General features: G+C 41.6%; 4 protein-coding genes across 4 annotated transcripts; 1 reads left to right on the top strand and 3 right to left on the bottom strand.

Annotated features, from left to right (window-relative positions):
- Positions 1-7,518: 7,518 nt before the first annotated feature.
- E0L32_010318 (uncharacterized protein) lies at positions 7,519-8,958 on the bottom strand (the record flags this gene model as incomplete). Its single annotated transcript, XM_031132923.1, has 2 exons — positions 7,519-8,238; positions 8,347-8,958. The coding sequence occupies 2 exons, from the start codon at positions 8,956-8,958 to the stop codon at positions 7,519-7,521; spliced, it is 1,332 nt and encodes a 443-aa protein (XP_030989698.1).
- Positions 8,959-10,006: 1,048 nt separating this feature from the next.
- E0L32_010317 (uncharacterized protein) lies at positions 10,007-11,545 on the top strand (the record flags this gene model as incomplete). Its single annotated transcript, XM_031132922.1, has 1 exon — positions 10,007-11,545. The coding sequence occupies one exon, from the start codon at positions 10,007-10,009 to the stop codon at positions 11,543-11,545; it is 1,539 nt and encodes a 512-aa protein (XP_030989697.1).
- Positions 11,546-12,862: 1,317 nt separating this feature from the next.
- E0L32_010316 (uncharacterized protein) lies at positions 12,863-14,004 on the bottom strand (the record flags this gene model as incomplete). Its single annotated transcript, XM_031132921.1, has 3 exons — positions 12,863-13,645; positions 13,725-13,900; positions 13,968-14,004. 3 exons carry the CDS (start codon positions 14,002-14,004, stop codon positions 12,863-12,865), a joined length of 996 nt encoding a protein of 331 aa, XP_030989696.1.
- Positions 14,005-14,597: 593 nt separating this feature from the next.
- On the bottom strand, positions 14,598-15,677 carry E0L32_010315 (uncharacterized protein; the record flags this gene model as incomplete). The annotated part of the gene is made up of 2 exons (XM_031132920.1): positions 14,598-15,246; positions 15,298-15,677. 2 exons carry the CDS (start codon positions 15,675-15,677, stop codon positions 14,598-14,600), a joined length of 1,029 nt encoding a protein of 342 aa, XP_030989695.1.
- Between the last annotated feature and the right edge of the window lie 123 nt (positions 15,678-15,800).

Raw genomic sequence — 15,800 nt, 5'->3', positions numbered from 1 at the left:
AGTTAGGTCTATAGTATAAACATTTCCTTCTCAGCATTTAATTTCTCTTTTAAAATCTTTTACTGCTCAGCCAGTATACAGAATACTAGAGGAAGGTCAGCCATAAAGAAAAAAAACTTAAGAAATGTAGAAGTATCTATAAGAGGAAGCCATACTAGTATTATTATAAGACTAATCATAATGAATATAGTTGTTATATTAAGACTTGCCCTCTATTATATAATATACTAGGTTATTCTTAAAGTAATAAGAATATAATATTACTTCAACCCTATAGGCGTCTATATACACACTAAGCACAACTCATTCAGAAGTTTTTAAAGATTTCTATTTCTCTATATGACCTAAGGATATGTTGTTAGAAGAACGCCAGAAGAATCAGAGGGAGAGTTTAACACCTATAGTAGAAGTTTTAGTTCTAGGTAGATAGGTCTTAAGAACAGCCTTAGGTCATCAGGACGTTAATCTAGAAGGGGGACATCATATCACAAAACCAACTGCCTTTACTACAGTATACCACCCTAGGCAGTCAGAAAGATAAGATAGGCAGAAAACATATAGACCCTAAGATTGCTGTCTAGGCTAGTGATCCCTCACTATAGATCACTACACTCTATAGCAAGGACTCATAAAGGATTACTATAATCTAAAGTGATCTATTGTCTATATATATAGATAAATATCTACCTTTAGATACCTATCCTAGATAGCTCTCTAGTATTTAAAGTATCTTATTTAATAAAGCATCTTTAAGTGAAGCTATCTTAGCTATGATTAAGTCAATCACTATTACTTAGTAGCGCCTATCACTTACTGCTTATATAAATCCACATACCTCTAGTCCTATAAAGTAGTCTTACCTCTTAGGATTAAGGATTGTTATACTTAGTTACTAACTATTAAGAATGTTATTAATATTAAGAATTAGCTAGTATCTAAAAGGGCTACTATATATTTTATTACTAGTTCTAATCTTACTAAGTAAAAGAATATAGAGGTTATTAAGATTTATATATAAGTTACTACTGCTTAAGTTAATACTATCTCTAATAAAGACTGTCTAATTAGCATTAAGAAATTAGTATAGGATAAGAGAAAGAAAGTTTAGTTTATAAACCCACCAGCTAATTCTTCTTCCTATAAAGCTTTAAAGCCTATTATTACTTTACCTCCTATTCTATTACTAGATATTAGTTTAGATAAGCCTTATAACCTAATATCTTCTAGTCTCCCTAACTTAATAGAGATTAAGAATAATAATAAGCAGCTTAAGAAGTAGCTTAAGGATGATAATCATATTACTATACTACCTAAATTACTTAAAGCTATAAAGAAGCCTCTCTCCTATAACAATATTATATACATCTAGAAAATCCTTTATTAAGCTATAAAGAACTTAAAGAAGGATACTCTACATTCTAGGCTTTATATATTAGGTCTAGCTGATTATAGAATACTATTACTTAATATTAGTAATATTATATCTAAGATTCCTATTTTAGTTAATCTTCTTACTCTTTATAATTACTCTCTATAGATTTAAGCTAAGATTTATTAGGTTCTTAAACTTAAAGTATATAAGAAGAGTTCTAAGACTTAGAATACTAATTTAGTTTTAATAGTCTTAATATCTTAGCTAGATAGAAATATTAATACCTTATATTCTACTTATAAGTTAGATTTTATAGAAATCACTCTCTTAATAGATAAAGTTCTGGTTAGGTAAGTTTAGTATGCCTCTAGAATTATAGATAGGGTCTTCATTAAGTATATTATACTTAATAATAAAGTAGATATAGATCTTATCAATCTATATTTCTGTTTAGTAATCAGTCTAGTTCCCTATAAGATAAGATTTAAATAATATATTTAACTAGCTAATAGGTCTATTATATCTACTAAAAAGCATATTATAATTAAAGTTATTATTAATAATATTTTATATATTATAACCACTTTTATATTTAGTATAGGAGATTAGTTCAACCTTCTACTATTATAAAGCTAGTATAATTATATATAGGTAAAGTAGGATTAGAGATTAAGCACCCTATAAGTATATAATTATTATAGAGTAGAGGGGTAGCTTATAAAACTCACCTCCTATAAGAGTCTGCCCTTAATTATAGAGTCTAACCCCTAGATTAAGAAAGAGAAGAAACTAGAAGCTATATAGAAGATTATCAGTAAGCTTAATTATAATAATAATAATTTTAACCTACTAGAGAAATATCTTAAGAAACTCTAAGATCTAGTATATCTAGCTAATATTATTAATAAATATAACCTAGCTTTAAAGCTTTTAGAGATATAGGAAAAAGCTCTCTTCTAAGTAAGAGACTAGATATTACTTAGAATAATATAGATTTTAAAACCAGTTTGATAAATCTTTCTTCTCCTTTCTATTTCTCTAATCCTATAACAACTATTTCTAGTTAGTATATTACTAAACTTAATAGTATTTAATATCCTATAATAAATAAGACTTTAGGTTCTGCTTATCTCTCTTCTTAAAGCTTAAATATTATTAGTAATACTAAATCTTCTAAGGCAGGGTACTTTCTATTAAGACCTTTTAGAACTTTAGAATCTCTTATCTAGATCTTAGTAGCTATATTAACTAATTCTCTTTCTATAAGTTCTTAGTATTCTTAAGATCTATATATATTAAATTTCTTAACATACTCTTCTTACTTAGATCTCTCTCTCTCTCTATCTATAACTTCTTTACTTTTCAGTAATAATAGATTTACCTACAGCCTTATTAATCTCTCCTCTATCCTAAAATACCCCTATAGTCAGCTTAATTCTAGGCTGATTACTAAAATTAGATTTTCTATTCTTAAATCTCTTAATCTTACCTCTCTCTATTATTATTATACTTAAGCTTATTATTCTTAAAATCTTACTTCTCACTATACTAAATTACTAAAAAATACTATTTATAAGATAAGAACTTACTAGATTTAAAATATATAGAATAGTAGCTCTTAGAAGATATTCTTCTTACCTAACTAGGATAGTTATAACTAAAAGATAAGATATAATAAAGATAAGATCTTAATAGAAGAATAGGATTTAATAGATATAGATATCTTACTAATAGGATAAGATATAACTTAATAATTAAAGATAAGCTAAGATATCTCTTATATAGATATAAGTACTGATATAGAAATAGAAAAGACAAGCCTAGATATAGAAGATATAACTAGGCATCTCTAGCATCTTACTATATAGTAGGTTATAGTATTATATATTAAGATATAAGACTATATACCTAAATATAATAGCCATAACTAGATATACCTATATAGAGCTATATTACTATCTCTAGACTTAAGAATATATATAGATATAGACTTTATACAGCTTATAAGATTGCTAGAATCATAGACACTACTAGATAGCAGTATACACTCTATTAGTAGATAATTAGAATTACTAATTTTACTATAGATTAGCTAGATATAAGAGTATTATAAAAGATATAGCATAAGAATATATTATAAATAGATATATTATATATATCCTCCCTATATAGAAGTCTAAGAAGTTAGTAGTATTCTAAGTAATATACCTTAATATATAAACACTAGATTACTAACTTATAATAATAGGCTAGTTTTAGTAGGAAAACTAAATTATAAGAGAGATCTCTTTAAAATACTATATCGCCTATAAAACTAAGAAATAAGTAGAGCAAGCTAGAAATAGATAGAGAAATAGTTTAAAGGCAGCAGTATCTATATTAGTTAGATAGCTAAGATAAACAATAAAATCTACTATATAAAGCTACTTTACTATACTTAGAAAGATGTCTTTATATCTAAACTATAAGATCTTAAAGTAATAAACCTTATTAAGTATATAATACCTCTTTAGGAAGAAGTAGAACTATTTTATCTAAAGTAGATTAGGTAGAGCTATCTATAAGTCTGCTAGTAGGCCTAGCTAGGTTCTAAGATATAGAAGAACAATTTAATCTTTTCTAGTAATTCTAAATAGGCAGCACAAACTCTCTTCTATCTAAAACTAAATAGAGAGTTCTAGATAGTTTATAATTTCAGGCCTATAAACTTAGTATTAATTTATTTCTAATATCTAGTCTACTCTATAGACTAGGATATTAATACTCTTATTATAAGAAGACTTAAGGTCTTCTCTAAATCTAATATTAAGAATAGTTATTAGAGAATCTCTATTAAGCCTAGTAATAAATATAAGATAGCTTTTATTACTCCTAATAGGATATACTTCTACTAAGTAATACCTTAAGATCTCTAGTATATAATATAAACCTATACTTAGTTTAACAACCTTATTTTTAGATATCTACTATCTCTTCTAGATTAGTTATCTTATATTAAGATGCTATTAATCCTTAGCTATAATTCTAAGTCTAGCAATACTTATATAGTTTATATTAATAATTACTATCTCTTAAGTTTAACTTATAAATCTCACTTTAATTTCCTTTATAAGTACTATTTTCTTAGAGTAGCTTTTAGGCCAGTTCCTCTAGCTCTAAATAAGATTAAGCTCTTCTATACTAGACTTAAGTCTATAGACATATCTTTTTATAATAGAAAAATCTTCTCCTTTAATAAATATTAGTATTATTTCCTTAACTAGGAAAAGCTATAGAGTAAGCTCCTACCTAAGACTTAGGAAGAGATTAGTAAGATGCTCTACCTTACTCTATTCCTCTAAGTCTATATCTCTAGATATATAGATCTTATAAAGCAGATTAAATCAGCTTTCTTTAAGAAATAAGATACAACCACTTTAACTAATAAATCTTTAATAAAGAAAATCTAGATTACTTAAGATAAGTCTGTCTAGAAAACTTAACACTAAGTTATAGTAAAATAGATTTATAACTTAGTTATAAGAAATATAATCTATAGTATAGATTATAATCAATAATTATATCTTATAATTAATACTAACTAGACTGGTTATAATAATATTCTTTTCTAGCTAAAGAAAGATCATCCTACTAGAACAGTATATACTTCTAATCTTTTTAATAATATTAAGATTAATATATTTCTTAGTTTTAGTTATATTAATACTAAGAAGAGATACTCTATTCTTAAAAAAGAAATACTTACTATTATAAAGACTATAGTAGAAGTATGTTAGATTCTATAGAGCTTGCCTTATCTAGTAAAAGTCTATATAGATCACCTCTTAATTATCTAGACTATAGTAAATAAAGCTAAGATCTATAATAAAGTCTATAAGTTTATTAAGAAAATTAATTCCTTTAATCTTAAGTTCTATTATTATCTAAACTCTAATAAGATTATTAGTATTACTAATAGTATATTATAGCTCTCTCCTCTACTATAAGGAGATACTGATAGATTTATCTTTAATAACTTTAAGAGGTTAGATCTAGATATAAAGAAGGCTAAGGCACTAATTCTTCTAGAAGACTTAGATCTAGTTATAAGTTAGTATATATCTAAAGAAAAATCCTTTCTCCTAGCAGACTTATTTACCTCCCTAGAGTAGATAACTAGAAGTATTTATCTTACTTAGATAGTACTGTCTTTTAGAGAGCTAGCTTAGAAGTTCTTATTAAATACCTAACTCTCTAACTTTATTAAGTTTATTTATAACTATAAGAGAAAATAATATATAGATATTATAAAGTTTCTACTTCTAGAAGATAACAGCCTAAAAGATCTTAAGAATCGCTATAAGATCTATATTAAGAGTTAAGTAAGGCAGTTCTATATTATAGATAGAAAACTATTCTTCTATAAAATAGATAAGATACTTTTAGAATATATCTTAAGTTTATATATTAGTAAAACTCTAAACTAGACATATAACTATTATAGATATTATAGTTCTCTTATTATAGCTTACTAACTTAGAGGACACTTCTAATAGCTAATATAAGCTATAGATATTAGAGTATAATATATAAAATACTATATATATTAATAGCTTAGAAATCATTCTTATTAATTTCTATTAAGAAAAATCTCTACTATTATACTATTTAAGCTTTAGGGTTAAGACTTTATAGGCCTAATTAATCCTCCTATAAAAGATAGTTGCTAATATATCTTATTAGCTATTAATTACTTTTCTTAATTTATTATTTATAAGCTACTATTAGATACTACTAGATATACTATTATTATAACTTAGATTTATAACTAGATCCTGATTTTTAGTTAGCCTAAAGTTCTCTATTAGAATAATAGGAGCTATTTTAAGAACTTACTTATATAAGATCTATTTAATAAGTTTAGCACTAGCTTAATATTTAGATCTATCTTATATCTCTAGTTAATAGAATTACCTAAATATATAGTTTATCTTATAAAAGACCAGCTTATAAAATAAGCTATATTATAAAATGAAATTAGATTAGAGAACTAGACTACTATACTTATCAGCCTTATTATAAATATTAACTCTTAATATATACTAAGTCTTAGGATTATACTAATTAAGATTATATTTAATACTTAATTAGAAGTCTATAGAATTAAGATACCTATAGTTATAGATCTTAAGATTATAGAAGCACTTATAACTAAGAGCTCTAATATAATTTAAGATCTATCTTATATATTAGCTATTACTAACTATTATAACTTAATTATAGAGAAGAGAGATATATTTTAGCTATAAAATCTAAAGATATCTAAGAAGTATAATAAAAAGATTAGAGGAGTATTAAATCTATCTATTAGTTATCTTATATAGAAGAAGTAAGTAAAGATTAGTATTAATTATAATAAGTTTCTTTTAGTATGATTAAGACCTAAGATAGTAGTAGAGAAGATAAGCCTAATATTATATTAGATTAAGTATATTAATAATAGAATACTAATTTAAAAAGTCTATATTAATAACTTAAAGCTTTTCCTACCTATAAACTATAATATAAACCTAGATAATAGAATAGCTATAAAGTTTATAGAGAACCATAAAGAGTTTACTATAAAGTTAATTCTAGGGAGTATTACTATATAGAAAGGATTAAAACTCAGTAGGATATAAGTTTTAGAAGACCAGGCATATATAGTTTTTCTCTCTGTTTTAGGTCTAGATCTCTAGGTTTTCATTAGGGTTTAACTTATTAGAGAGCTTGACGGGGTCGTCTCGCATTCTTGCTCCCGGCCGTTCTGTGAGGTCTGGCTGCGCGACCCACCTAAAAATAGCTCTTAATACCCTTAATTTCGCCGATGGCTCCGGCTCCTCTCTTTTCTCTCTAGGCCACAAAAAACCACTATTTTGACCCTACCTTTATTGGGCGTTTTTCATTACCTAATTGTGCAGCAGCACTGGAGCTTCACCTTCAACCTTCAAGCTTGGAAGCTCGTCCACAGACGGTTCATGTTGAGTTGATTGATGTCCCGGATCATAGGTCTCGGATACCGGTCTCAATGCATACCTCGGTATCTTATTCTAAACCTCTAACTAATAGCTACCTTTCTCAGCTTGCCGCGTGGGGTGACAACATATTTTGGCAGTGAGACATCCGTCCTATTTCACCTTGTAGGTCGAGCCAATCTCGCCGCTCTTGACGTTGGAAAACTTGACGCTGGTCCAGGGGGCATTCTTCATGACATTGGCGGCGGTGCCAACGTCGGCCGCGCAAGGTCCTCGGCCGGTGCCGGCATCCTTTTTGGGGTCTGCATTCTCGGGAAAGGTGCTGTCCAGCCAGTGCATGGAGCTACCCGCATCATCCCACACCGAGAAGACCAGGACCATGCCTCGGCGAAGCGCCTCGCCCATGCCCTTCATGCCGCCCTGGGCCGCGAAGGCATTGACGTTTCCAAACGCTTTCTTCTCCTGCTCGCAAAACTCGTCCGTCAAGCTGTTGCCCTTGTTGATGCCTTGCACCTGCACCAGCGCATTCTCGATGATCTTGCCATCCTGCACGTACAGACGCCGGATCTCGCGCAGTTCCCCCGTCGCGTCGCCCGTGTTGGTCAGGAACTGCGTCACGACCGTAAAGGTCCGGTTGGTGTCGACCGTGGCGTTGGGCTGGTAGAAGGACTGGGCACCGAGCCGGTATGGGTTGTAGTCGCAGCCGTCCTTGTCACAGACACCCGCGAACCGGTCTGCGTTGCCACAGAGAGCGCCGCTGCACTTGTATACCTGACTGATGTTGCAAGGATGCGGCGTAAAGGCCGTGGCCCGGCTGTTTGCCTCCCAAATATCCATCTCGTTGCAACAGGAGCCCATGCCCTCGATGTTGGCCTGGAAGGAGCGGTCTCATTAGCGACACTACACAACCAGGTGGATGGCATGCTAATATGGAATCTAGGCCCGGGAAGGGTGAAGGCAAGGGGTCATGGAATAGCTCACCTCGCCATTGATAAACGGCGGGGACGGACATTGGGCATCGCAGTACCCAGTCCCGTAAGTCGCTCCCGCAGGGTTGAGCTCGCCCTTGCCTCCGTCCGCGATCATCTCGCTCAGATAAAGAGCTCCATTGGTGCCGCAGGGCAGCTTGCTCAGATCCACGTCAAAGGTTAGCTCCCTGTTCAGCAGAGAGAACATGTCGTACGTGGAGTCGTTGGCGAGGAGGTAGACTCGAGGGGAGGACATGCTGAGCCCTTCAGTTCTGTTGACGAACAGGCTCAAGGTCAGCTCGCTCCCGTTGGTCAGGATACCAGACGAGCCATAGTCGACACCCTCCAAGGCGCAGTTGGCGGCGCACGTCTTGGCATCCGGGCACAGCGTCTTGTCCAGTCCGCTTGTCTTGCAGTTCTGGGTACCGTTCACGGTATGAAGCCAGCGGTAGTCCGAGTCCAGCACAATCGACGTGTTCTTCTGGACGCAACCACCTTCGACAGTGCACTCCCATGTCGGCAGCTTGGGATGTACTTCAGGCGTCAGTTTACCTGGCTGTTGAGCGGTAGTTATCCCGGCATATGCAACCACACCCAGCAGAACTTTATGAGCTGGTGAGAGCATGTTTGGCGTAAACGACTGCTGTCTTACATGCAACTACTTTGTTTGAGAGCTTGATCTTGATACGAGGGACAATGACAGGGTGCAGAGAGGATCCGGATCGAATCTCTATATACCAGTCTGCTGCTTCAGTGCCTTTAATGGGCGTTTGACAGACAGTACATATACATCCCGGCCGGTAAGCTCATAGCCTGCATGGAGCTTCATTGTGAGCCCTTGGGTGTGCCGGGAAAACAGTCACCTGCGTGCGGCATGACTGCTCCGCGAGTGTGGAACCCATACTGCCATGTATGGCAGCCAGAAACAATATCACCAAATTACATGGGGCCACTCGGTTCTTGGATGCCATGAAGAGGCATAGGTCGTAGAAGAGTGACCGAGGGAGCTGGCAGTATCTGGATATTGCAGCCCCCACAGAGACAACAGACTGAGATTGGTCTGCACTGGTATTGGAGATGCCTACAACGTCATTCGTAGGGTCCTCGCCTATTTGATAGCTGCTATAACCTTTAAATGGTATATTATATATACTAGACAATATCCAGCATGAGCTACCTACTCGGCCGGTATATTTGTTCATGCAGGTACCGGCTCTGCGGGTAAAAGAAGAACGGCGGTAAATTTCCGCGTTTGCGTGGACGCTTTTCTTCCAGGCAACCCAAAGTTTCAGACAAAATCAAGCACATTGACTCAACGCCTGTAGTCCAGCACCTCATCCAATTCTTGCTTGGGCGAGCGATCTGCAGCGAATTCTGTAGCGACCTTGCAGTAATTAGTTATCTCGTTAGTTCGTGGAGTCAAACCTGCAACAAAATTGTGGGGTCCTCGCTCGGTGAATGCGTCATGTTTGGTCCCGCACTCTTACATTTTGATGTTTCTTTGATGTTTGCTTCATCAACACCGCCGTCAGCGCAATCTGCTGGATGAATGTGTCACGACCCAACTGCCCGGCATCACTCTCTCGGTTCCTTTAGATAGCTTCGTCGCGGGGCTTCCAGTACTCAGACAACATCGCCACTGCAAAGACGAGCACGCACTAAGGAAGCCGACCATGTCAATCAATCAGCTCGGACGGCTCATCGACCTCCCCGATGCTGACCTGGCTCAGGTTCTGGAGTATGCCTCCAGCCTGTCCAAGCTCGAGGCCGCTGATCACTTCAAGAACCTGCTCGGAGACACACCCCAAGCCATAGAGTTCATCGCGGCATTCAATTCGCGCAGACGCGAGCCCGTCGTGAGCTCAGCATCGTCTTCTCAGACTACCGTGGGCGCTGCGGGAGCGGAAACGCGAGCTTCCTCACAGGCCGGTGCGGATGCGGTTCCGAAGCCTGCAAAGCATCAAAAGAAGAAGAAGCGACCACTCCATGCTCCTCCCCCTCGACAACTAGTCGACACTAGCTCCGCGCCTGGCGTCGCGTACAGCAAAAAGGATAGACAAGACGAGTATGTCTCGGCTAGACCCTCGACGCCCTCAGTTGCTCCGGTTGCAGCTCCAGCCGCTCCTCCATCCAGAGCCCAGGCCGGCCCAGCACCCAAGCTGCCTCCTTCTGCGGCAGGCACTCTCACCTCCGACCTTCTTGCGCCGCCTTCCACCCGGCAGAAGTCCTCCAACAAGCCTAGCACTGTGGCCAAGGTCTCCATCACCGGCGGAACTGCTATGCACGGGGCTTCGACAGCTCTCGCCGACCTCGACGCCGCCATCCGCTCCCTTGAAATCACCACCAACCCCAGCGTGAATGACACAGACGCCACGAATGCCCGCCGTTGCAACTGCGTCGCTGCACGTCATCCTCTCCAGTCGGCTGCTCCCAATTGTCTCTCCTGTGGCAAGGTCGTATGTGCCAAAGAGGGGCTCGGCCCATGCACCTTTTGTGGCAGCGCTCTCCTTTCCCAAGAGGAGGTGCAGGCCATGATCAAGGAGCTACGTGCCGAGCGGGGCCGAGAGCGCATGGCCGCCGACCGCCAAGCTCACCGCCGTCCCGAAGTATTATCAACACCACGGCCGTTCACGAAGCCCAAGTCCGAACAGGATGCCAGCCTTGCGGAGGCCAAAGCCAGGGAACATCGCGATAAGCTTTTGAACTTTCAGGCTCAGAACGCCCGCCGTACGACCGTCCGGGATGAGGCAGCTGACTTTGATACCGAGTCAAGCAGCCTTTGGGCTAGTCCTGAAGAACGCGCACGCGAGCTGAAGAGGCAACAGAAACTGCTCCGGGAGATGGAGTGGAATGCGCGTCCCGACTTCGAGAAGAGAAGGCAGGTCGTCAGCATCGACGTTGTGGGCGGCAAGGTTGTCAGAAGGATGGCCGCGGTCGACCGCCCACCTAGCCCTGACGACGTAGACAACCCAGAGGGAATCACAGAGGCTTCTTCAGCCGGCACGTCAGACCAAGGTCTCAGAGAAGCTTCGGGCAACACTACAGGCTCTTTCAGTACCAACCCATTGTTGGGCCCGATGATTAAGCCTGTCTACAGTGTGAGCGCTGCAGATGCTAGCCTCGAGGGACGTGCGAGCAAGAAGAGTCAGTGGAGGAGAGTTCAAGATAATCTTGACAACAATGAGAGTGTTATCCTAGAGAGCAGAATATAGAACAAAGGATTTGTGGTCTCTACTTCGAGCCCGTAGAATGAGAAAAGTCGTCGGTAGATACCAGACCCAACATCAGACGATAGCTTGGCCCATGGGATCCATGGTTGTTGCCCTCAGCGATTCCCGTTGTCCTGCCTAGACTTGATCTGAGCACTTGTGCAATCCATCCATGAGCAAATCAGGGTGACAGGCCCACAACTAAATGAAGTCAGTGGATGGGAGTGCTGCCCAACCAACAAGCCTTTTCAGCCTCCATCCATCCGTCCAGAATTCTGCCAACACATGATTCAATATCAGCTGCACGACCTCCTCGATTGCAGATATTGCCGCCTAAGTGTACAGTAAAACATTGGCGTGTTGCAATGACCAAAATACGTAGCGATGACGGTTTCACATACCCATATCCGCCCCCCATCGCGGAGAGAATCGTAAGACGAGTCCGTCCTCGCATGCCACCTGTCCTAACGCATGACCTTTAGAAAACTCCTTTGGCAGTACAGCCATTATTGAGCTGCTTCCCTCTGGCGATAAAGTGAAGAAGTCGCCCCACCCCCAAGCAAGCACATAATTATGACAAGGCGTAGCAGTGCAAGCAACTCAAACGCGAACTCGAGGTGTACCAACGACTGCCCACTCACGATCGCCTAATCCGCATGTTCGGAGACTCTGACGAAGAGGATGGAAGCCTTATACTTGAATACATGCCCAATGGTAATCTGGAGGTGTTTCTCGAGTCGCACGATGAGATCATGCTACCTCAAAGGCTGCAATGGGGGATTGAAGCGGCAGAGGCCGTACTGCTTCTGTATTCGCATGGCATCATCCACGATGATATCAGACCGGAAAACATGCTTCTGGATGATAGTCTGGGGTTGCGGACCATTGACCTAGCAGGAGCATCTGTTGACGGGAAGCCACCTCTGTCACTGGAAAGCACCCGATATTTCTTGGCTCGAAATATGCGGATGACATGCCGTGTAGTACTTCAACCGATCTATTTGCCCTTGGATCGAGCATCTATCACATCATCACAAGAAGGAAACCTTACGGGGACCTTCATGATGAAGAGGTAGAGGTCAGGTATTCGCAGAAGCATTTCCCATCAGTTGACGGCATTCCATACGGCGAGGTTATCAGAAAATGTTGGGAGTGTGAGTTCGAGTCCGCTCAAGCAGTCCTCGATGCTCTCACGGCAGATATATGTCATGTCGTTTAAGTCACATAAAGACAAACATAATAGAGACAAGACATGAGGTAAACTCCAGAATGTAGGCTGAACCGAGACTACATGCAAAGGTAATGTTCTGGGCCAGCCAGCTATTTAGATATCTCGCTCTCATTGAGCCACTTGTACACTACCCTGGCATCCTTGCCACGGTACCGCTCATCTGCAATCGCCTCGGCAAACGCATCAAGGGTTGGTGCAGCCAGAACCGTGCGTGCACCCACCATTTCGGCCAACCGCCTGCCCATACCAAGCACCTTGGCGCACAGCTCGATGCGGAATCCGCCCTCGTACCCCCTGCTGCTCGGCACGTTCGCCTGCACGCCAGGAACCGGGTTACTCTTGCTCGTCACCCAGCACTGGCCGCCGCTGACATTGATGACGTCGGTCAGCAGCTTGGGGTCGAGGCCGGCCTTGACGCCGATATTGAGGGCCTCGCTCGCCGCGAGCGACGTGATGGCGCTCAGGTAGTTGTTGATCACCTTGAATGCGGTACCTGCACCGACGTCGCCGCAGAGGAATATGCCCTCTTCCGAGCCCATGTGGCGTAGGTGGTCCTTGACAAGGGGGAACACGCGGTCCGAGGCCGAAGGCGCGCACCCCACCATGAAGGTCAGATTTCCTGCTTGGGCACCCATGGGCCCTCCAGATACCGGCGCGTCGACAAATGTGAGGGCCTCGGCCGGCAGCTGCGTGGACTGAGAGGCTTTTGCCACGGCGAGAATGGTGTCTGACTCGATCGTGCCGCACTCCATGAGCAGCTTGTGCTCTTCAGGGGTGCCGGCAGCGACCACGCCGGCCAAAACCCCAGTCTGCGGGTCGAGGTAGACTGCCTTCACAGCATCGGATCCAGGAAGCATTGTGATGACGGTATTCTGCGATTACAGGGCCGTTTTTGTTAGTCTAGTGGTCGCTCGGTGTAAATGGCTTTTGTAAAGCGCATGTCGTGCTTACCGCCGCTTTTGCCGCCTCGAAGCCGTTCTTTACCACACCGACCGGTCCCTGGCCCGCCGTTTCCGATTTGAAGCGCTCGATGGCTTCAGGGCTCACATCGCAGATGAGCAGCGTCTTGTCAGAGCTCAAGCCGGCGCGGAGGTTTTTGGCCATGGGATAGCCCATGACACCAATGCCTATGGGGGGGAGAATCAGTCTCGGCTTAAGTACATATGCCAGCTCCGTCTTTTCAACCGTTCATACCTATAAAGGCAACCGTATTTGCTGCGGAGGAGGCCATGATGGAACTTAGAGAGCAAGTTAGGGATAGCGAGGCATTCGAGCTATTGTCATCAAACTGTATGAAAGTATTTGCTCTTGTAATTACACGGAGTCGCACCCTGCTAGGCCGACCGGGAGGTTCTCAAGAAGTTTAGACCCCGCAACTGAGTGCAGCCATGTCGTGCTTGCAGTTTCCGTCCGCCGGAGAAGTCCCCGCGTCGGAGTGTATTGGGGTAAATGTGTATGTCTGCCGAGCTGATGTGGGTGGAAACTCATGTGGGGGGAGACTGTTGAGGGGAAACGGAACATCAACAGCAAGGAACCAACACCCAAGTACAACCCCCACATGGCTTCAATAGTCGTGTCGTCAACAGCTCCGTCATGACCCGGGGAGGCATTATTGTCAGACAAGCTAAGTCCTTTCGAGAATGTGCTACAGAAAGGCACCATGGCGAGTTTGATCTCATTCTTGACATTTCGATGTCATATGCAGGAAATATTGCCAGGCATCACAACACATGCGTAAGCTGAAAACAAGGACAGCACGGGTCGGTTTCATAATCATCCAATTGCCTCTTTAGGTTTGTCTAGTTAGAACGAAACATAGAATCATTATAGTCTCCCAGGCCAGAATCTTGTCCTATTTCGCTCTCTCCATTCTCCATCATGTGCCACCACGACCTCGACTTGATCCCGGCCTCCACGCGCCTTTACAAACTTGGCGATGTCATCTAGAGCCCGGCGTGCCTCTGCCGTGTGTACATGCACGCTGCGGGTGCCGCCCCGACCGTCGTCGTACTCGGCGATGCCCCTTTCCCCACGAAGGATCCGCGGATCGTGGCAGCAGTCGCCGCCAAGGTACACGTACCGGTGCTCGGCGACACGCGCGAGCAGATTGACGTGACCGTATAAGTGCCCGGGCGTGTCAATGATCAGGAGGCTGCCGTCGCCGAAAAAGTCGAGGGTGGAGGGAAACGCATCCGCCAGCGGCTTCCAGGACCAATGCCGTGCCGACGCCGGGAGGCGAGCGAGCGCGTCTGGCGCGGCGGGGGTGTGCTGAGGTTCCGTGTAGCCAGCGGCCCTCCGCGGTACAGCTGGGAACTCGACCGTCCGCGACGCCGGGATCTCGTCAGCGTTGAAGAGTTCGGCCGGATACAGCGGGCCGGCGCCTCGGGCAAGCAGGTCCAATGTCCCTGAGCCAACGGCAAAAGCGGCGCTGCCAAAATCAGAGGGCGTGCCGACATGGTCCCAGTGGACGTGGCTTTTTGTCTTAGTAAAGGAATTACTAGAGTAGAAGGGACTTTAGGTATACCTTAGTATGACCACGTCGATATCCCTTTGTGGATCGAGCAGCACTTTGCCCGAGTCTGTGGAGCCCCCGGCACCGTAACGCAGGCTCGCAGCACAGTCCGGGTCCGTCGTCACAGGCTGCCGCTGTGCGATATGTTCCTGTTGCGCGGGGGTATAGCCGGTGATGTCTCGCTTGACACCCAGGTCGAAGACTAGATTCGTCACGGACCTTTGTGGTCGGGATGCTGGGGAGGACGGGTGCTGGATGAGAAACGAAAGAGACGGGACGGTGCTGCGCTTGTCTGGATCTGCGTCCGTGACAAAGAGTCGCTCGGGCAAAGTAAGGTGCCCAGCATCGAGAGCTGATACGGTGACATAGACGGGTTCGCCGGGGCCGGCCATGATAGTTACGATGGAGAGATGGTAAGCTTGATAGGTTTCGGTGAGTAGTATCGGGTCAGATCACAGATCAAGCGCATTTAATGTTCTGTTAGTTGGCCGTCGTTCCATTTTAGGTATGTATAT

The sequence above is a fragment of the Thyridium curvatum genome (assembly GCF_004353045.1).
Source record: "Thyridium curvatum strain D216 chromosome Unknown NODE_82_length_186253_cov_79.185288, whole genome shotgun sequence".
NCBI classification, from domain to species: Eukaryota; Fungi; Ascomycota; class Sordariomycetes; order Thyridiales; family Thyridiaceae; genus Thyridium; species Thyridium curvatum.
Note: the sequence above shows the minus strand (reverse complement) of the source record. Positions and strands in the feature narration are given on the sequence as shown.